Source organism: Sinocyclocheilus grahami, unplaced genomic scaffold (genome assembly GCF_001515645.1).
Source record: "Sinocyclocheilus grahami isolate Dianchi unplaced genomic scaffold, SAMN03320097.WGS_v1.1 scaffold177.1, whole genome shotgun sequence".
Taxonomy (NCBI): domain Eukaryota; kingdom Metazoa; phylum Chordata; class Actinopteri; order Cypriniformes; family Cyprinidae; genus Sinocyclocheilus; species Sinocyclocheilus grahami.
In genome coordinates, this window is record NW_015505356.1 from 395,765 (window position 1) to 417,538 (window position 21,774).

At 36.2% G+C, this 21,774-nt stretch overlaps 4 protein-coding genes across 5 annotated transcripts in view; 1 reads left to right on the forward strand and 3 right to left on the reverse strand.

The window, feature by feature from the left end:
* LOC107593914 (caspase-9-like) overlaps positions 1-1,538 on the reverse strand; it is a 7,631-nt gene extending 6,093 nt beyond the window's left edge. The window contains exons 1-4 of one of the 2 annotated variants that reach the window (XM_016283803.1): positions 1,240-1,538; positions 621-819; positions 334-438; positions 150-202 (exon numbers count right to left, since the gene is read on the reverse strand). In XM_016283803.1, the coding sequence (XP_016139289.1) occupies positions 150-202; positions 334-438; positions 621-819; positions 1,240-1,371 (489 nt within the window). In that variant the 5' untranslated portion in view covers positions 1,372-1,538. The remainder of the gene's footprint in view (positions 1-149; positions 203-333; positions 439-620; positions 820-1,239) is intronic. The other variant, XM_016283804.1, reaches the window with a different exon arrangement.
* A 1,679-nt stretch (positions 1,539-3,217) lies between these two features.
* Positions 3,218-13,106, reverse strand: nol9 (nucleolar protein 9). Its single transcript, XM_016283805.1, has 13 exons — positions 12,550-13,106; positions 11,658-12,196; positions 11,225-11,447; positions 9,892-10,022; positions 9,523-9,667; positions 7,066-7,162; positions 6,804-6,901; positions 6,450-6,611; positions 5,269-5,521; positions 5,006-5,120; positions 4,400-4,574; positions 4,112-4,245; positions 3,218-3,599 (listed from the first exon to the last, which is right to left on the reverse strand). Exons 2-13 carry the CDS (start codon positions 12,141-12,143, stop codon positions 3,477-3,479), a joined length of 2,142 nt encoding a protein of 713 aa, XP_016139291.1. The 5' UTR covers positions 12,144-12,196; positions 12,550-13,106; the 3' UTR covers positions 3,218-3,476.
* Positions 13,107-13,153: 47 nt separating this feature from the next.
* Positions 13,154-19,090, forward strand: zbtb48 (zinc finger and BTB domain containing 48). Its single transcript, XM_016283839.1, has 10 exons — positions 13,154-13,229; positions 14,553-15,302; positions 15,531-15,829; positions 16,889-17,000; positions 17,138-17,230; positions 17,311-17,397; positions 17,546-17,700; positions 17,990-18,126; positions 18,233-18,473; positions 19,048-19,090. The coding sequence occupies exons 1-10, from the start codon at positions 13,218-13,220 to the stop codon at positions 19,088-19,090; spliced, it is 1,929 nt and encodes a 642-aa protein (XP_016139325.1). The 5' UTR covers positions 13,154-13,217.
* The window catches only part of klhl21 (kelch-like family member 21), a 13,128-nt gene continuing 9,859 nt past the window's right edge, over positions 18,506-21,774 (reverse strand). Inside the window, exons 3-5 of the mRNA XM_016283806.1 lie at positions 21,141-21,546; positions 20,945-21,017; positions 18,506-19,910 (exon numbers count right to left, since the gene is read on the reverse strand). Coding sequence (XP_016139292.1) covers positions 19,575-19,910; positions 20,945-21,017; positions 21,141-21,546 — 815 coding nt within the window. The 3' untranslated portion in view covers positions 18,506-19,574. The remainder of the gene's footprint in view (positions 19,911-20,944; positions 21,018-21,140; positions 21,547-21,774) is intronic.

Consider the following 21,774-nt stretch of genomic DNA (forward strand, 5'->3'; position numbering starts at 1 on the left):
CCACTGTATATGCACATATTTGCATTCTTTTATTTTCATTTTTTTTATATAAATACATATCAAAATACACTTGTACTCAATTACCAGTGAAAAAGAATGACGGTCTTTTAAAACAGTCAAGATTGTTTGGTGAGAGTGATAACAGTTACCTGTATACTGTCACGTCTTGTCCTGGTTGGTCTCACCCCTTGAGTTTCAGAAGCTGTGTAAATGCATAAATCCAAAGGTTATTCATGCTTTCTTACCAAATTACCTTTTACTTATTAATGGGTAGCATTTAACAGATGAAAACATACTTTATAGAGAATTAAAACATGACAGTGATTCAGTCACATGGGCTAAGAGGCTTGGGCACAGGCAGGCTTTCTGGTCTCAGTGGTACTAACCGTGGTGGAGTAAAATCAAATCTGTCTGGTTTTTCAGTATATTTTGGATTCTCTGCATTGAATCATAAAATCAGATAAAATATCTCTATGTATCATGTAATATACTTTAGGGAAAATATCATAGCAAAATGTCAGTTAAGAGGATCATGGGTAGGTGAAGGTGTTTTATGTTCCACTGTATTATGGGAACATCCCAAGTAAATATTGTGTTTTTAATGGAAGTAACACACTTACGGACTGGCAGAGGGATCAGTGAAGGCTGTACAGGGACAGAAGTGGGCAGACACGCACCATCTCCACACTGAAGGAGCTCTGCGAGGTCATGTTGGCTGGTTTCACGCAGACACTCCAGGAAGGCTGGGAAAACCTGACTCCCTCTCATCTCTAAGCTTATCACCAGTTGCCTGGCTTGGTCACGTCTTGTTATCTTGCTCTGTTAGGAGAACAACGGTGTTTCACATTTGCAGGTTTGCAATAAGGGAACCACTCACACATGGATGGTCACATCATCTTACCTTCATAACTGTAAACTAAACTATGCACAGTATTAACAAGTGAACTGTGAACATCCAGTTTGAAGCATGATAGTTTGAGATGTTAAGCAGATTGTTAGAAACTGACAGTCTGAGTTTCCATTCACTTTCAGCGCATCATGTTTCCATGCAATTAAAGTGAATGGCAACCGTGACTGTCATTCTTCATTTGTGTTCCACAGAATGAAAGAAAGTCATACTGGTTTAATGAGGATGAGTAACGTTAATTGATAACAAACTGGACTGTTCCTCTGTGAACTTTCACAATGACCTCATGTAAACTTTCACAATCCCGTAGCGTTTACAGTTTCCCATATTACCTGTATTTCATCAATCATGTCCTGGGTGAAGACCCCCTTTGACAAAAGCCCATCGCAGATGTCTGCAGGATTTAATGCCGTGACTAGATCACGCCTGTGCCGCTGAAGTATCTGTCTGTGTTTGGCTTCCATTCTAGCAATAATTCGCCATTAATTCGCTAAAAGTGTTTATGACTATGATACGTTTTCAACATGACGGGATACAATAAACGCGTAAAAAACTAAACTTCAACTGAGCTGAATTGACTTTTAATCAACTCCAAACGAATCTCTGTTCGCTCGGCGCTTCGACTCTCTTCCTTGTTTACGTCTGGCTGGCGATGACGTCACGCAAATGCTAAATTTCACACGTAGGAAACTAAACGTAGATTTTAACTGTGTGGAAGTGAAATTATGAATTCAGTGTCTATGAAAAAGAATAATTGAGAAAGTTCCATATACATTAAAAAAATAATTTCTATTTTATACGTAACTTTAAACAATACTGTAGTGCTTTGTGTAACTGTTAACGTAAAAAGGTTATAGGAATAATATTATTAAACATTGTAATAATATTACAATAATAGGAAACAGCAACCTTTTCTTCGTTATTATTCTCGCATCCCTTTTTCTTGTAATATTGTTTGCTTAATTGCATGATTTACCATCAGATGATTCAAAAATCAAAGAATAAACCAATGTAGTAACATAGAAACATTAGAATTAAAGAAAAATAGTGTATTTTATTGTTTCTGTTTTCTATCATCTTGTGTGTACACAATGCTTTGACAATATTGTATATAAAATGATCATGCCAATAAGTACATTAAACGTGAAAATGGCAAAACTGTAGCGCCATCTGCTGGTAAATGCAGTGAATGTTGGAATATGTCATTTTGGCTCTTCATAGAATTTAAAAACGCGAATAAAATCAGCTATAGTGGGCAGATACTGAGAAGTCAAAGCCTAATGTTGTTTGTGTAGTTTACTCAAAAGCTCAAATCTAATGCACAGATCCAGTGCAGACGTGAATAACGCACATCCCGATAAAGACACCCAACTGAGGCATCTTTTGCGTTGGTTCTGAAATAAGGGATCTCAGCAAACATTCCAAAAGGCAACAAGATAGCATTTAAAATATAAGTAACACGTTACAAGATGTAATAAGTTGCATTAAAATTACCTAATATAAATTAAATGCTAAAATGTTTTATCATTACAGTACCATATTGTATTATACAGTATAAAATTGTGTACTGATCTATTCACTTCTCAATATTTAATTAAAAAAAAGAAACAGATGATCAATGAAAGAGACTCATTTCCTGACAAAAATGAAACCCACTTTAATATTTTACAGCCTGCATTATCCTGGTTTGGGAATGTGACTTGGTAAAAGAAAACAAAGACTCTTTATGACATGTTGAACTGTAACAGTACAGAAAATCAAAACATGAGGCAGAGTTTCCAATATGGATCTTAAAGGAACAATCCACTATTTTTAAAAATAGGCTCATTTTCCAACTCCCCTAGAGTTAAACAGTTGAGTTTTAACGTTTTCAAATCCATTCAGCCGATCTCCGGGTCTGGCGGTAGCACTTTTAGCTTAGCATAGATCATTGAATCGCATTAGACCGTTAGCATCTCGCTCAAAAATGACCAGATAGTTTCTATATTTTTCCTATTTAAAACTTGACACTTCTGTAGTTACATCGTGTACCAAGACCGACGGAAAATGAAAAGCTGCGATTTTCTAGGCCGATATGGCTAGGAACTATACTCTCATTCCGGTGTAATAATCAAGAAACTTTGCTGCCGTACCATGGGTGCAGCAGGAGCAATGATATTACGCGGCGCCTGAAAATAGGCTTATTGGAAGTTGCCTAGCTGGGACTATTTTCAGGCGCTGCATAATATCATTGCGCCTGCTGCAGCCATGGTACGGCAGCAAAGTTCCTTGATTACACGATGTAACTACAGAAGTGTCAAGTTTTAAATGGGAAAAATATAGAAACTCTTTGGCCATTTTTGAGCGAGATGCTAACGGTCTAATCAATAAACATGGAGCCATTCAACAAGAGATAAAGAAACGGCATATGCACTCATACACTCCATCTCCCTAGTATACAGTTCCAAAAGCCAAAACACTTGTGTAGATTTGTACATTCAATGGCAAATTTTACCTCAATATTTAGGGTACAAAACAAATACAAGGATAGAAATGTCATTCACAGAAAGCAGTGTTTATACAGAAGAGCTTAGTTATTTGACTTTATAAAACCAGGCCTTGCCAGTCCTTTGTAGATGTGAAGCTTTCCTGCCCCTTGGACTTCAAAACTGTAGTCTGTGGTGATGTAAGGTAAATCTCCTTCAACTCCATGCTGGAAAAAAAAAAAAGAGGTTAATTGGCAACAACAAAGACCCATCAGGTTTGATAATCTTTCCACACTTAACCATTTAGCCATCACACAAATGATTATATATCATTTGGACCCTTATATTCAGTGAGTAAATTGTAAAATACACCCCATTGTTTTGTACTACAAAAAATAAATTAATAAAGACTTTCACATTGTTACAAAAAATAAATGTTGACCTTTTGAAATTATTTAATTAAAAACACTAAACAAAATTAATAATATAAAATATTATATCCATAAAATATTAAGCAGTACAGTTTTTAACTGTGATGTTTGAGCACTAAATCAGCATATTAGAATAATTTCTGGAAGGTGATGTGACACTTGTAATACTACTATTTACTAATTACTATTTTTGATCAAATTAATGCAGCCTTGGTGAGCATGAAAACCTCTTTCAAAAAACATAAAAAAAATGAAAAATTACTAACCCCACACTTTTGAAAGGTAGTGTATAGTGCTGATTCACGTACCTGCTTGGTGAGCAATATTTTGGGCAGAGTGATCTCTCCCAGCAGGAGACAGTTCACATGCCTCAGGACAGAGGGGGACACTGGAGTAACCAGAAAGTACAAGCCACGTGCCATGTCTACCCCTCTCAAAACACCTTAAACACAACAGCAGTTAAATTATATTTTAAGGAAGATTATATAGTCTTGTAATGATGTATAATGACTGTTTGTAATGTCACTACATATGCTATGCAGTTTGACAAATCAATTAAATCTCAGATTCACATATTAAAGGCCCTGCATACACACCTAAGCCCACACATTGACAGATAGGAGTTTGGGAGAGTACAACAGAACCTTCTCTGCCCACAACCTTTTCACTCAGACAGCATAATCCCACTATACTGGCATTGGCCACGTAGAGGATGTTGTTGGGTGCGACCTCACAGTGTGTTACCCCTATAGCCACTGCTGAGTGTGGGACCTGCAATAATAGAGCACAAAAAGACATTGATTTGAAAGAGTCATGCATTATAAAAATAAAATATAATAAAATCTAAAATAAAAAAACTACATAAAACTAAAGAAAATAAAAATAAAAAAAACTATATAAAATGAAATGAAATAAGAAAAAACTAAATTAAAATACAAAATATAAAATTATGAAAAAAAGAATATAACAGTCATACATAAACAGTATAAAAAGTAAAATACTAAAATAAAATAAAAATGAAATATAAAATAAAACAATTCAAAATAAGAAAATAACTATGAAAAAATAAAATAACAGTCATACAAAAAAAAAAAAAAACGAAATATAAAATACTAATTAAATGAAAATTAAATTAAATAAAACAAAATGTTTTAAACAAAAAATATATATATAAATATTAAAAAATATATATTTTTTTAAACCTGGTAAGGTATGAAGCAGTGGAGCGGGCGGATTGGGCCAGGTTCTGGGGACTGCAGCTTACTGAAGTAGCTGAGCAGAGCCAGGTCTCGCAGCTCATTACTGCGCTGATGTTGCCTATGAGGAATGCAGGAGGGGAATTGACTTTAGTTCAGATCATACATACATATACAACACCTTACAAACCAGATACATGTTCACCAAAACAATTGGCAACTGATAATAGCTACAGTTAAAATCCAAAGGGTACAGCTGGCCGGCTTACATTTCTCCAGATGTCCCAGCACCTTCAAATTCTGATTGGACACTGAGAAACACATGAGATCGCATGGAGAGGTGACTGACTGGCTCCTCTGTCAGGGTGGGCGGCGTCGGAGGGTGTGTCTGCCAGCCGTGGGCAGTTCTGAGGAAGACTGGGGTAAGAAGTTGACACTGTGGTGCGTTTCCATAACTCAGTTGCACTACATGCGTAACGGAAAACAGGCGAATGAGATCGACCAGTATCTGAAAGCCATGGCCTGTGAAAGAGAGAAAGACGTGTTAGTACATCAGTACCAGAAACTCAAATGAAAACTATTATTATCTGTTAAAAAGAAAATGCTAAATATTCTTAATAGAGCTACACATTTTAGGAAAAAAAATACTTAATTTAATTATGCCTCTGACCCATCTTAAGGGGAGACACTGCAGGCAAAAGCACTGATTTTTTCATGCACCTGTCAAGCTTTTTGGCTTTTCATAAAGTGTTTTTTCAGACTAGTGGAAAGAAAACATCCAAAAGACACTGTTAAGTGTTTCTTTTATAGCACTTTATCTATTTGTGTCAATATATTCCAATTACAATACATATTTTTAAAGGCCGTTTTCTCAAAATGAGTTTTTTTATCCTACACTGAGCCATAAATCTCCACTTCAGTAGCATTTACACACACCAAACTTTACATTTTTATTCCTGTCTATATTCTGAAGGTTGTTACAGAGGGATTTGTTCATATATAATTTGCTTGATTATAAACATTTTATTTCCCCCAAAATTGTGAAAATATATTGTTTTCTGGCTGTTCAAAGTATTTTCTGAATTATGGAGTGAAAAAAAGAGATACCCAAAATTCCCTCAGTAAAAACATTTGCCAAATTAGTGCATATTTCATTAAATAATGCATCATTTGCATATTTAAACATAACATTTTAGAAAACTTGTAATTCAAAAAATGTTTGCAATCAATGTAATCAATCAACTGGGTAAGTAAGGTGATAATTAGTAGTTAATTTTTTTTACCCAATTCACCTGCAGTGTCTCGCCTTTTAATCAGTAAATCATGTTATTAAATTGATTGATAGTCCTAATATTTGCATAAATATTAATTTATATTCATATTCATTAATAAGTCGATATACCATTCAAATCAATATTCCTATTTTATGTGCAATATTTTTATTGCTGACCTCTGATCCAGCCCATAGTATTGATGATGACAGGATTTTCTCCATTGACATGGCGCCAGAGGGATTTGAGAGACTCCAGATACCGATCGATGTCAGCCTGACAAGCTGCCTGACCGTAGTACACCATGTGCTCTGGGTCACGCAGGTGTGTGAAAGGAGGCCCTAAGGAAGAACACCACCATTACAAACATGTTTGTTTTTGGAGGTATATAACAAAGAACATATGCTAAATGTAAGACAGTTTTGAATTTTTGCAGTACAAAGGTCTTTTGAATTAACAGAATCTTTTTAAATGATACTGATGAAGAAACATGTACCTCGTGTGGCTATATGGATATGGAGAATGATACATACCCAGCAGTGGTTCTGTAACTGTGCTTAAGGAAAGGCATCCAGGAGGGGTGAACTCAGTCTGGCCTAGATCACACTCCAAATATTCTACACTTACAGTACTACACACACACAACAAGGTAGAGAGCAAAAATACCACTTTAAGATTACAATACATGTCAATTCCTTCAATAACTTTGCATGCAGGCTAGCCTACAAAAACACAAGATTACTCTCAATTTATCCTCTTATTACTAAATTGATGAAGTTAACTGCTTGGACTCACTGATTGAGCAGGCTGTTAATAAGGTGTCGATTGAAGGTGGATTTGCCAGAGGATTTCCCCCCACACACAAGAATTATGGGACAGCGTTCAAATTCCCCTATGGACAAAAACATTTTTACAATTATATATTATAATTTAAATTGCACGTAAGACACTATGTTTTTATATCAGCATTTTAATTATATAATTATGGTTCTACACCAATTCGTTGTTGAAAATAGTTTTCAAGTAAAACTTGATTTCAGGACAGATTTATTCAAACATACAACAAATGACATCATCAACAGGTCAAATAAGATATAATGAATATGTAATACAGTGCTGACTAATGAGCTGTGGACTGGACACTGAATGGCTTTCCTAAGGGAAAAATATGTTACGTGACACTGTTTACAAGCTGATTTATTTTTGTCTTTCCGTGATGATTGACACTGATCGAGTGATTACATCATTCATGATACATTTCAGTAAGTTTTACTTTTTCTTTTAACATGCCTTTTGATGTCCATTTATGTTTGTTTCATGCTATAACTAGTAGTAAACAGGAAAAATTATCGGTTCTCGTGCACTCCGTGCTGCCGTTTGAACTGTGCAATCTGTCACGCCACATTAAAGAGGAGCAAAACCATATTTGTTTGTATTCCAAGATAAAACTGATAGAATTTGAAAGCTGATGCCACGTGTATGTTCCCGTTTAGTTCCTGTTTGTCCTTATTTGGTCCTTCCTGTTCCTATCCCCATTTAGTTCTATTAGTTCCAGGTGTTTCTCATTATTAGTTATCCTCCTCACCTGTCTGCCCTTCGTTATCTGCCCTATTTGAGTTCTAGCCCGTTCTGTTCTCCCTGGTCTGGAATTGTTGATGTCAACCCTTGCTACTTGTGTTTTCCTGTTTCCCTGGATATTAAGATATTAAGGGTAGGGGGTGTGTCCGAAGCGTGAATCTAAGGGAAAACACGATTCCTAACACCGTGTCTACACCGGACGCGAGTGGCGCGGCACGACAAAACACTATAGAACCACTGATCTATAATAGAGATTTATTATATATAGATCTTCTATAGAATCTGGTCTATCTATCTGGTCTATAGAACTCAGTGATGCTGTCTACACTGGATGCGGCGTGACACGACAAAACCCTGACAGTAAACTGCTGCCGCGTTCTATTTATGGCGTGCTGACACATTTCAAATGATTTTCAACAGTCGCTTTGTTGCGTCCAATTTAGACCGACTAGCTGATGTGGTGCGACACGACAACTGTTGCGTCTGGTGTAGACACGGTGTAACGGTTGCCTGTTACATCCTACAGTACATAAAATTTCACTTACCACATAAACAGAGTAAGGAGAGATGATTGAGGACGAATGCGAATGATTTGCAGATCCTCAGTACCACTGACAAACACATAATCTTGTAAAATGTGTGGCAAGTACTGCCACTCCATAGTATACACAGAGTACGTGCGATCGTGAATCTCGAAAGTGAAACTAAAAGCGATCGTGCATTCAAAAGCTTCAATGCCAGGTATAATAGCGGCTCCCTGATGCCGAAATATATATGTAGTATAATTACCCAATTATACTACATATATATTAGTATATAGGGGGGGTTGGGGGATCACGATGCCGGCTCAACATAGTATTGTCTATCAGCCATCGGCGACGGATGATGGCATCGTCTATCGGCCCAACCCTACTCAGTGCTAAGAATCTTTACTACAGGTAACCAAATTACAAGCAATAGCATAAAATTCATACAATAGAACACACAACAGAAGACACAAATTAAATAAATAGTGCTTTTCAGGTAGGTCTAAAATAAATTTTCTGGTACAGAAATTTAATAATCAAATGTAAAATAATACTTCATAGTCTTCACTATATAGATTAATCATTATAAATGTTATCAAATTTATTTGGTCAAGAGCAGTGAGATATTTTTCTTTGACAGAAGCAGGTTTGCTATTAGTCTGCTGTCACTTTAAGACCGAAAGCACGGATCCAATATACTGATACACATGCGTTTTCTTTCTAAACTGTTTACATTAAGACATATGCCTAACCGACTGTGTTTACTAGGATAATCACCAAAATGTGCATTTTGATGTAATTTTGTCTGTATTTGCTCGTCCAGGCACAAAAAGAAGCGAAAAAGAGCTCTTAAGTATTCGTGTAGACAGACATTGCATGAAAATATGGACAGTGTCAAAATAAAGGTGCCTATTTATACTACAAGGTTACGAATTTTTACGTCTTGCATCGATACATCATATAGAGATTAGATACACATTAGAGATTTGATGTGTCGATCCATATTGAGGGATCGTTATACCCCTAAATTATACAGGTGTGGAATGACATGAGGGAGAGTAAATTATAACGATTTTTATTTTTGGGTGAACTATCCCTTTAAATATTCCTTCAAAATAATAAGGAAAATAAAACCGTTAACATTTACCTGCCCAGGCACTGAGCAAACTGCTTATAGCTTCTCTGTAGCTACGTGACATCACCAGACCCTGTGCACAAGGTCCACGCAGAGCTGTTACACCGACAGCTGACAGAACAGGGTTATAGATGGCAGCCTGAGACTTCAGCTCCTTCTGCAAGACGCATAAACACAGACACAAATATATCTATGTTGCTATGCCAGGATGCTCAAACAAACAATGTCAAAAGTGTCACAGTGTTTACATTCTTCCTACAAGTGGCTTACTTATTATTGCCACTGCATATTAAACTGAGAATGTATTTGAACATCACAAACCATAAACATATCAGCTACTTTAAACATGAACATACAAAATCTGAAATGTCACCAGCTTACCGAGTTGAGGCCAAAGATCTCTGAGAGTTCTGAGAAGCTGGTGAGAAAGCGGGTGAGTGGCGTGTCCAGAGGCTCCAGAAGCACCACACATGAGTCAGAGTCCAGCTCACTCATGAGCTTTTTACTCGGCTCTAGACATAAAAACACAAATTGCAACAGAACATTAGGACGCAAGTGCAAAAAAGAACTTTAGTGCAGGTAGAAATTAATTTAAGGCAAGACACTAAATACAAAAACTGCACTGGTCAATTTTGGGCTATTTGGCTTTTTGTGTTTCCAAAATACATGTTTAGGTGTTTATTTGTAGATGAGTTTGTTTCTTTATCCGAACATGTTTGGAGAATTTGGAGAAATTTAGCATTACATCACTTGCTCACCAACAGATCCTCTGCAGTGAATGGGTGCCGTCAGAATGAAACAGCTGATAAAAAGGTCAAAATAACCCACAAGTAAAATAAAATCAATTAAAAAAATAAATAAATAATAAATTAAAAAAATTCTCACAGGAGGAAGCAATATTATGGGTAGAGTATTTTAGCTGGAAGCAATGGTTTGAAGTTAAAAACATCTTAATGATGGGTTTATTACAAACACTTAGCTTTTCACTTCACAAGTTGTTAATTGATGGACTGGAGTCATTTGGATTACTTGTGGATTGTGATGTTTTTATCAGCTGTTTAAACTCTCATTCTGACTTCACCCATTCACTGCAGTGGACCCATTGGTGAGGAAGTGATGTAATGTTCAATTTCTCCAAATCTGTACTGATGAAGAAACAAACTCATCTACATCTTGGACTGCCTGAAAGTGAGTACATTTTCAGCTAATTTTCATTTTTGGGTGAACTATTCCTTTAAAGTGCATGAGTTTTTTCTTACATACACTAAACTTTTCAGTTTTATTCCTATCTATATTTTGCTGATATTACAGAGGGGTTTGTTCATATATAATTTGCCTGATTTTATACAAATGTTATTTTTTTTCCTGGCTGTTAATCCCCCCCCCCCCCCCCAAAACCCCGTAAAAACCAACAAAATGAAATAAGAATTTTGAACCTGGCTTCATCCACTGTTCTGAAAATGTATGCAAATTGAATAAATGAACAATGTATAAATGTATATTTATACATGACATTTCAGCAAAGTTGTAATAAAAAAATGTTTGTAATTAATAATGTAATCAGTCAACTAGGAAAGTATGGTGATATCTATTAATTAAATTTTTACCCTATTCACCCGCAATGTCTTTCCTTAATGGAAGATATAATGGTGAGAAAACTATATAAAAATGATATAAAGGTATTTAGGAGGAAGGACACTCCTTCTGATGCTACCTGAAGAGAGATATTTGCGAACAATGGCTTTTGCTTCCAGCAGCCCCTCTTTCTTGTTTTTGCCGGAGGGGGCGTTGTTTCCTAAGGCAGTGATGGTGAGAGGGCAGTGGGACGGTGGTGAGAACAGGGGGTAAGGTTGTTGGCCCTCCTCTATGGTGAAGCCCAGCACTTCTACATGACCATAGAGGCAAGTGAGCAGGCACTTCCCACGGAAACACAAGACCTGCACAAATATCAGACACAAAAGTCAGTCAACTTACAGAAACTAGTGATGGAGGACCAATATACTGCTGGCCAGTATATTGGTCCTCCATCACTAGTTTCTGTAAGTTGATTAAGTGACAGAAGTGCTAATATTCACTATATTATTAATTATAAATGTTAATAAAACATCATAGCATTTAAAAGTGTATAGTTGAGATTAGCAGTCTACCTGGCCTTGTTTCATGACTAAAACAGCACGATTGTGGGTGTGGTCAAAGTGGGCATGAAAATGAAGACCATCCTCCTCCATCTGGTTTGTTTTAGGTAAGGTTGAACTCTCCATTCCATTCTGAAGAACACATTTGGCATATTCACTCCATTCTTGAGAGTCCACTGAATTGCTGCGGTCATCCAGTTCTGTGCCTCCATTTGTGTGGACATGAGCAAAAGCCACAGAAGTGGCCTTAACCTTTCTCTCCTCGGCACAGCTATTTTCAGGGATAGGCTTTGTATACAACTTCTTCAAAAGTTTCAATGTGGGTTTCTCCCTTTTGGGTACCGGTTGCTCCAAATTTGCAGTCCCAACACTTGTACTTAGGAGAGTTGAGTCCAGACTGTGTATCTTTTTGCGCCATTTATTCTTGCCATGGCGCTTGGTAGCGTTTCGCTGCTGGTGTTGGGACCGAGAAGAAACCTTGTGTACTTTCATTGTCATCCAATGAACTCCAACCAGGCTAAAAACGTCATAAATCCAGGGCAGGGAGACACCTGTGAATGAAGACATACAGTGATGACAGCATCAGAACATCTGGAGTTACTGAATAGATTTAGTCTATGAAATGCATAAGAAACCTAAAAGTGGATGGAGACAGACAGACAGACAGACAGACAGACAGACAGAATAACGAAAAGTTTCAACAGAATATCATTAAGTTGGCTTGGTCAAGTTAACATAATAGCTTTGTTCCTACCTGTTGGCTTACTTTATGCAGTTAGTAAAATATTGTGTAAAATAATTGTATCATACATTATTACCAATCACTAGTAAGAGCATATGTTGTTGCGAAAAGATACTGAAAGCCAATTTAATGGCTGCCGTTAGTTCACGTAGTTAACGTTACCTGTTTAAAGTGAGAAGCCGCTGTAACCGGTAATACTTCTAACAGATTCGAATCAAATCAGAAACGTTAAACACGTTAAAAAAAATCGAGTTTGTGTGAATATGCTGTTGTTTCCATGTAACTGGCAGTGGCTTTTGAGCATTAATTCACGCGGCACGGTGCTGTTTGTAGTTCCACTCCACTAAACGAGACGAAGCTGCTCATTTCCCCCTTTTGATCTGCTTTAAGACCGCACTGTCACTGTATAATGAAAGCGTAAATATGGGCGAGACGAGGAAGAAGCGTAACACATGTCGAATATGCGACTCTCTGGATAACGGAAGCAATTCTGTGCAGCGTATGTGCCATGTGATGGACAATAACAGATGTTACGGAGATCGAAGGAGCTTTGATTCTATACTACCATGCTGAATAAATCCACTTCACTATAAAATACTTTACCATAACGTTCAAAAAAATGTTATAAATTTGAAGAATTCATGTGCAATTGATTATAAGAGCTAAATTATTCAATCAGTTCATATTTGAAGAAATTCTCTCCCAGCGTAATGGGATGAACGGCCAGCTACCGGAGAGTGCCAACAATATTTCAACGTCACTTCCTGTTTCTGTTTCAACATGGCTTCTTGTTCTTTAGCCTAAATTAAGCTGTTGACGCTGTATAATATATGATTTACTCAGTAAGTTACATAACGCATATATGTGGGCTTTCAGTATATGAAAGGAAAGATGAGAGCAATGATTTAATTTACGCTAAAGGTGAGTCGTAAACGGTCGATTGTGCGGCGAGTAGTTTAGGGAGCGTCATTAAAATGCGGACATCGTGGTTAACGTTTAGGTCATTGTAATTGATCAAGTAGTCGTTGACCCGTCAAAGTCATCCGCATCGTTTGGGAAAACTTTCTTGAGCATGCATGGATGAAAACGTGCAGAATTATTCAGTGCACTGTTTTATCAAATTAACTGCGCCAAAATAAGCAAGTGCTTGCAATACCCAACTGTGCTTGTAGTATAATAATGATTTTCAACAATTAAGTTGTACGACCTCTACAAACATGATGTCTTAACGAAACATTTATAAATAATGACAGTATAATAATAAAACCAGAACAGACGCTTTTTTATTGTATTTTACACAAATTTATTAGAATTCTTAGTATGAACTTTTTTATTATCTTAAATATCCATGAATAAAATTAGTAAAAGTTTAGGAAAAATTGTAATTATTTATGTTTAGATTTTTCATTTTAATATTTAATTTAAATGAAAACGTGCAGAATTATTCTGTGTACTTTTAATAAACTGAACTATGCCAAAATAAGCAAACTATTGCTATAAACACCTATGCTTGTAGTACAATAATTGCAGTATTTCATGATTTTCTATAATTATTTAAAGTTGCATAAAACATTTATTAATGACAGTATAGTAAAACCAGAACAGATACACGTTTTTGTATTTTACGCAAATTTATTATAATTCTGAGCATGAACATTTTTACATTTTATAAATACCCATGAACAAAATTAGTAATAATTATTTAAAATGTAAATGAAACATTTATATAATTTACTATTTATCATTTAAATATATAATATTTATCATTTTAATATTTAATTTAAACACATTTTCTGTGGACTGTTCATAAAACAAACTAAACCAAAGCAAGTGAGCTATTGCAATAAACACCTTTGCTTGTATTACAACAATCTATTACAGTATAGTAATAAAACCAGAACAGACACACTTCTTATTGTATTTTACACAAATGTATTATAATTCTGAGCTTGAGCATTTTTGATTATTATAAATATCCATCAATTATTACAAATCATTTGCATTTTAATTGTTTATATTAATTTAAATCTAATATTTATCATTTAAATATTTAATTTACATTTCTACATTTATTAATTTATGTTGTATGTTGTGTTGTCTTTATCTGTAATTTAATTCAGATAAAATCACTAATAAAATGAAACTGATGTCTCCTGCTTGTCTAGATGGAGATACCTGCTCAAGGGACCTCTCACGCTCAGCGGGTGCTATCCTTGCTCAACCAACAGAGGGGTCTTGGCCATTTCTGTGATGCCATGTTGAGCACAGCCAGTGGGCAGGTGCATCTGGCCCATCGCAATGTTCTTGCCTGCTTCAGCCACTTGTTCCAAGACTCCAGTTCAGACACACCATGTATTCAGATCGACCTGCCATTAGAGTGCCCTGATGATGGACTAGAGCTACTGCTTAACTTTTTATATACTGGTGAACTCCAGTTAGACGACAGCAATTTAGAAAAGATTCAGAATGCAGCTAGCAGACTATCAGTGCCAGATTCTCTCATACCTTGCCAGAGTTTGCCAGGTGTAGAGACTTTGCAGTCACCTGTCTCGAGTGAAGATGATACAGCCAAACAACTATTCCCTCTCATATCTGCAGACCCTCAGCCTGATCACACCCTGAAAGGAAAGACTAGATCTTGGCTGAGGACAAAAAATAAACCCGATGCATTCCTGTTAGGTTCAGCGGTCACAGTTAGCGATGATGACCCTGCTGCCTCGACGTCGACTACAACCACACGTTCTGGAAGGTGTGTAAAAGGGCCCAATCGACTAATCGGGGAAAGTCCCATGTCTACTGTCACAAGACAGGGAGCAGGAAGAAGAAAACCATCATCTCTAGAAGACAAAGAGCAGGAGACTGCTGCCACTGAGGACGGAGATCACCTCAAACATCAAGACATGAGTGAGACTGAGGTACTCAGTACATCTATTTTCAACCAGAAGACATTTATTCAATTCCAAATAATTATCTATGCATTAGTCTGACAATGAAAATTGAATGCATTGATTATGAAATTTGCTATAATAGTGTATTATGCGTTATGTGTACAATTCTTGACCTGGTTGGATTTCATACCAAATCAAAATTCTTGATTTTACCTGTAATCTGTTGTACATTTTCTATTAATTCTCTGTTAGCAGGTGGATGGATCTGTTGATAATCAAAATGATGATGATGTCGACAATGAAGATGATGATGATGACAGTGACAGAGGTGGCAGTATGGATATTCTTAATGAGGGAACCGATGAAGAGTATGTGCCTCGTGATTCACCTTGCTCAACCTCAAAGACTCCACGGGGAAAGTGCAAACGACACAAAAGAAGTACCAATAAAGAGAATGGGGAAGGAACATCTAAAGACAGCAAGAAAGGATCTGTCCAATGTCCTACATGTCATAAAACATTCCTCAGCAAGTACTACCTGAAAGTACACAACAGGTATGTTCCTCTTTGTTAAGCATATTTATAATATTGTATGTAAGTTTTAATATATATCTAAAAATAATATATGTATACACTACCTTTTAAAAGTTTGGGGTTGTTTTTTTTTAATGTTTTTGAAAGTTTCTTATGCTCACCAAGGCTATATTTGGTTGATAAAAAATACAGTAAAACTGTGAAATAATATTACAGTTTATATAATATTGTATGTAAGTTTTAATATATATCTAAAAATAATATATGTATACACTACCTTTTAAAAGTTTGGGGTTGTTTTTTTTAATGTTTTTGAAAGTTTCTTATGCTCACCAAGGCTATATTTGGTTGATAAAAAATACAGTAAAACTGTGAAATAATATTACAGTTTAAAATAACTGGTTTCTATTTTAATACATTTTAAAATGTAATTTATTCCTGTGATGCAAAGCTGAATTTTCAGCAGCCGTTACTGCAGTCTTCATTCTAATATGCTGATTTGCTATAATCACAAATAATTTTGTGGAAATGGTGATACTTTACTTTTTTTTCCGGATTCTCTGGTGAATAGAAAATTCATAAGAACAGCATTTATTTGGAATAGAATGTTTTGTTACATTATAAATGTATTTGCTGTCACATTTGATCAATTTAATGTCAAACGTTTGAACAGTAGTGTATGGTTCTATGTAAATAATATTATATACATATATAAGATTAACATTTTGTGGAAATGGTGATACTTTACTTTTTTTTCCGGATTCTCTGGTGAATAGAAAATTCATAAGAACAGCATTTATTGGAATAGAATGTTTTGTTACATTATAAATGTATTTGCTGTCACATTTGATCAATTTAATGTCAAACGTTTGAACAGTAGTGTATGGTTCTATGTAAATAATATTATATACATATATAAGATTAATGTTATATATAGAGGCTGTCAAGAGCCTGGTGTTTGTTTTTTGTTTTTTGTAATTGCTATTGAATTATTTTTTGTATTTTTTTATAAGCAATTAATATGATTGTTCGTGCCTCAATGCGAAATTCTGTCTTTCCTTCCATCTTGCTGTCTGCAAGGAGACATACAGGAGAGAAGCCCTTTGAATGTGCTAAATGTGGGAAGTGCTACTATAGGAAGGAAAACCTGCTGGAGCATGAAGCCAGGAATTGTCTTATCAGAGCAGAAGTGGTGAGTTTGATAGCGGGAGACAATTAACAATATGCATACATACAATAAAATAACAATAATGTGTCATTTTTGGTGGTTTTATATTACAGCTTTTATATTACTAGTATTTAGTTCATGCAACTTTCGGTTTGTGCCAGGTGTTTTCGTGTTCGAAATGCACCATGACCTTTAAAAAGCGACATGAGCTGCGTCTTCACACGGTCACACACACAGGAGAGATGCCCAATAAGGTACGTAATCCACTGTGGAGGTCAGATATGACCTTTTGTCAACGAACATTGTGCCAATGCAATTTTACTTGTCATATTAGTGCACGTCATGCCCTGAGCAGTTCATGCAGAAGAAAGACCTCAGGATCCACATGATTAAAGTTCACGGAGCTCCCAAACCACACGCAGTAAGTGACTCTAATGCTAATAACTTGTCTGCAATACCATAATGCCCTGCCATTGAAAACTAAACACAAAATCAGGTATTACTGATTAAATGTAATGTTTCACTGATAAAAGTTGTGTAATGGATTATTTGTCATGTGTCTCGTTTAGTGTCCATTGTGTCCCAAGTGCTTCCAGTCCCGCACTGAGCTACGTCTGCACGAGGCAGCCAAACATCGTGGTGAGAAACTGTTTGTGTGTGAGGAGTGCGGGCATCGGGCCTCCAGCCGCAACAGCCTGCAAATGCACATCAAAGCCATTCACAGGTAAACATAGGACATCATTAAATATTACCATAAAGAAACAAAGAACTGAAACATGCTTTATTTATTGTTTAAACTGATTGCTAATTATGTCTGCCTGCTATTCAAAGGCGAGGCTGTTAGCGAATGCTAGAAATATGCATGCATGTGGTGAAAAGACAAACAATGTGAACGAAAGAAAGCTGGACAAGAAAGAAACCTTTTTGTGATGTTTATCTGTGTAATTCATGTTGAATGTTTGTGTTGGCTGAGTGGATTAGTGCTGAGCTGTATTTGTTGCGCATCTTTCCAGAAATGAGCGTCCTTTTGTATGTGAGTTCTGCAATCATGCTTTTACACAGAAAGCTAATCTCAACATGCACCTTCGAACACATACTGGAGAGAAACCTTTCCAGTGCCACCTCTGTGGCAAGACATTTCGCACACAAGGTAACCCTGGCCTTTTTAATTTCCAGTTCTTTTTCAAATCTGAATAAATGCATTTTCTCTATTAGTTTTGTATTATTAACAAGATGTTTGCTGATTGTGTGAGCAGCGAGTCTGGACAAACACCACCGCACGCATACAGGAGAACGGCCATATAGTTGTGAGTTTTGTGAGCAACGCTTTACTGAGAAAGGCCCTCTCCTACGGCACATAGCCAGCAAACACCAAGAAGGTCGACCACACTTTTGCCACATCTGCAACAAAACCTTTAAAGGTAAAATATGTGTGTGTGTGTGTGTGTGTGTCATTTATTGGTTGACCAAACAAACATTACACAAACCACCTTGTCTGTATTGTACAAATGATTTAGGCCAAAAAACAAACAAAACATTTTGTAAGAAAAATAAAATCAACGTCAAGTACCGCTTAAGCGTGTCGTAAATAATTAGTTTCATACTGTTATTGTCAAACACATACATTTACTCAAGAATAACGAGATACTGAATTACTACTTCCAGTTATTAGTACAGCATTCGAATACAATTTGGCATAAAAATACCTTCATCTATTCCTCATGCTTTCTTAATGACTGCAGACAGCTTAATAAACACAAGCTGTTTCTCATAAACTGTTACATACCTTCCTCTAAAATAAACAATGACTAGATAATCATAAACTTAATTTAATATTAAAATATGAGAGTTGAAAAGCAAGGCGGATACAAATTCACAAAACAAATGTGATCACTGCATGCACGCTATTGTCTGAAATATGTAATTCTAGCAAGATGAACAATAAACAATGGGTTATGCTGGAACACAGTTATTATGTTTATCTGTCAAAACTATGGTGTTTTTGGAAAATCTTGGATTCTCCCGTATCTTCTCTGTGTATATAAAATACCTTTTGTTTTCCACATTGCAGAATTCTGTCCAATCATGCTACAAACATGCATCTACAGTCTTAAGTGATCCAAACTTTCACTTTTTTGGAATGATTGGGGTCTCAATTTTATTTTTTGAAAATAGCAATTTTTTACTTTACATTAGGTTATGATATGATATTATATTTTTTGGGATGTTGGCTTGAAGTTGCATTGTTGTGGATCACTTCAGGAGGTCCATGCTGAATTATAAAATTAATTTAAAAAGAAAAATTAGCATAACCTTCATGCAATTTCCATTGCTTGAAATTCACCAAACATGATAGGCACTATTTCATGAGTCACTTCACTCAAGTCTCTGTTCAAGGTAAACACAGTCAGGATTAGAAATGCATGCAACAATTAAATCTGTAGTAACACTGGGTTACTGGGAGAAATAATGCAAATATTGATTGTCCATTCACCAGCTCCCTTTGCTGCCCGGTTGAGGTGAATATGTGATAAAGTGCAAAACACCTAGTAGCGATGTCACATTGAATGACATTCAGTCTCGTGTTTAGTAAAGTTCTCAGTGCACTTCATTGACATCTTGGTTGCGGTTCTGATTGACATTGTTGTTGTGGTTGTGAAGTGCCTGATTGCGGTGGTGTCTGTGGAGGTGCATGGCGTTGGCCTCAGGTATGTCGATGGGTTCGAAGGTGCTTGGAACAAGAGGCATGAACTGTCGGAATATGCTGACACTTCCATGCCAGAAGGTGGGTTGGGGGAGTCGGCCAGCTAGGGTCCAAGATCGAGTAGAGGGGTCATAGACCTCCACCACGTCAGATAGCTCAAAAGTGTTGTCATAGCCACCGGACACATAGAGTCGACCGCCCAGAGCTGCTACACTGCCTCCAACATGAACCTGTGGAAGGTGAGACTTTTTAGTTACCTCTGTGAACACCTAATGTGCGTCAATGATGTGATGCTCATTTTTTGTCCTATTAAATTGTTCAAAATACAATTAAAAAGCAACTCATCCATATAGTGATTTAAATGCATCTGTTTTATGATCATGTTTTTAATTTTTGAATTCAAATTTTTATATTTTTGGAGTGTGATACAACTGTCCTGGTATCACAAAAAAATCATTAAATCCAAGCAAATGAAAAGAAAAGAAAATCTTAGATAAGTTTGAATCTTTTATTATTAATAATATTTTTGTCTTATAAAATGATTTCTTAGAAAAAAATACAAAACTGTATTAATTAACAATTAAATTATTTTTTATATTTGAAAACTTTTGTCTGCCAAATCCAGGTTATGTGGTCTTGCCAGAAAAATCATGGCCCAACCAACATGCAGAAATATGCAGGGAAAAAAAAAAAAAAAACAGGAAATTATATAAACTCCTACAGACCCTCATGATGGAATGTTTTTTTTTTGGTTTTTTTTAGTTGGTGGTTAATTCTATGAATTGGTCTTATTGGCATCTGCTTGTGACCCAGTGATGGTTACATTTAGAGGTGCTTACTTTTTTCTTAAAATAAAAAAGTTTGTAAAATAGTCACATTTTCTTGTGAGATTGGAATGAAATATCAGATAATTTGACCTTTATATGACAAGGTCAGTTCAGGTTGTAAAATGTCATGAGGTGCCACTCCCCAAAAACTTTAAATTAATAATTCATGATATTTGTAAAAATTTGTAATATGTCATTGACCTGTGTACAGAATATGTAAAGGTGCGGTCACAAAATTTCACAGGCAAAAAAGGTCCATTGTCAAGTGATGCAGTGACTTGCAAAATCTGTGTGAAAAAATGTTTTGCCCTCAAGAGAAATTCCAGATTGCGTGGATTACTCATAAAATTACTAAATTTTGACCTTTGAAAATTTACTGAACAACGGTAAATGTGATCACACCTTAAAAAAAACGAAACAAGGTAAAATGTACGTACTTGTGTCATGGGATTAATCTTTTCCCATTCGTTTTTCTGTGGGTTGTAGACATCTACTTCTGCTGAATCATCCCTGAAACACAACCCTTGTCATGAGAAACATGGAAAAACTCACTTCCTTCATTGTTTCTTTTTTTCCTGCATATCATTAGCTACTGGATATTTTAAAATTTTGGGGAAAAAGTGAGTACCTCACCTTACAAAGTAGATCAACCCATTTAGAGTCATTGATTTGGGAGCAAAGGACCATGGAGGCAGTTCTCCACTGTTGACTAGTGACCAACGGTTGCTTTCAGCATCGTAGCACTGAATTGCCATTGTGTCCTTTCCGGTTAATGAGCCAATGGCATAGAGCCGTCCCCTGCACGCCGTAGTAGAACAGTTATCCATGGGATGTGGCATGGGCGGAAGGGTCTCCCAGCAGTCTAGAGTATGATCATAGCGCTCTGTGCTGTCAGAGGCTACCACATAGAGTTGACCCTTCAGGACGCAGGAGCTGTGGTACTCTCTGGCTTTCAGCATGGGGGAGACCTCCGTCCACTCGTTCACACTGGAGTTGTATCGCCAAACACAATCATAGAGACGTGATCCATCTGAGCCACCTGTTGTAAATGAAGCAGGTTTGAAAGCTTAAACACAATACAAAACAGCCAAAACCAGAATAGATGTTCTTTCCTATCATTTATCAACCCTATTTTTCAAACTTGCACACTATGTGCCACTCTTTAGGGTGGCTGCTATAAATAGGGATAATTTGGTATTATTAAGGATAGTTGAAAAAAATTGCAGGACAAAATGTAGTTCGATTCTGTGAACGGTTCTTGTGTAGC

Excerpts from the sequence above, each read along its gene's own strand:
- nol9 (XM_016283805.1), bottom strand. The coding sequence starts at position 12,143 with ATGACAATGAAAGTACACAAGGTTTCTTCTCGGTCCCAACACCAGCAG. Across the intron at positions 7,163-9,522 it reads TTTGCTCAGTGCCTGGGCAG|GGGAATTTGAACGCTGTCCC; the intron begins GTAAATGTTAAC and ends TTTTGTCCATAG. Across the intron at positions 4,246-4,399 it reads CTGTCAATGTGTGGGCTTAG|GTGTTTTGAGAGGGGTAGAC; the intron begins GTGTGTATGCAG and ends GTTGTGTTTAAG.
- zbtb48 (XM_016283839.1), top strand. Across the intron at positions 15,303-15,530 it reads AAGACATGAGTGAGACTGAG|GTGGATGGATCTGTTGATAA; the intron begins GTACTCAGTACA and ends CTCTGTTAGCAG. Across the intron at positions 18,474-19,047 it reads TTACACAAACCACCTTGTCT|AATTCTGTCCAATCATGCTA; the intron begins GTATTGTACAAA and ends TCCACATTGCAG.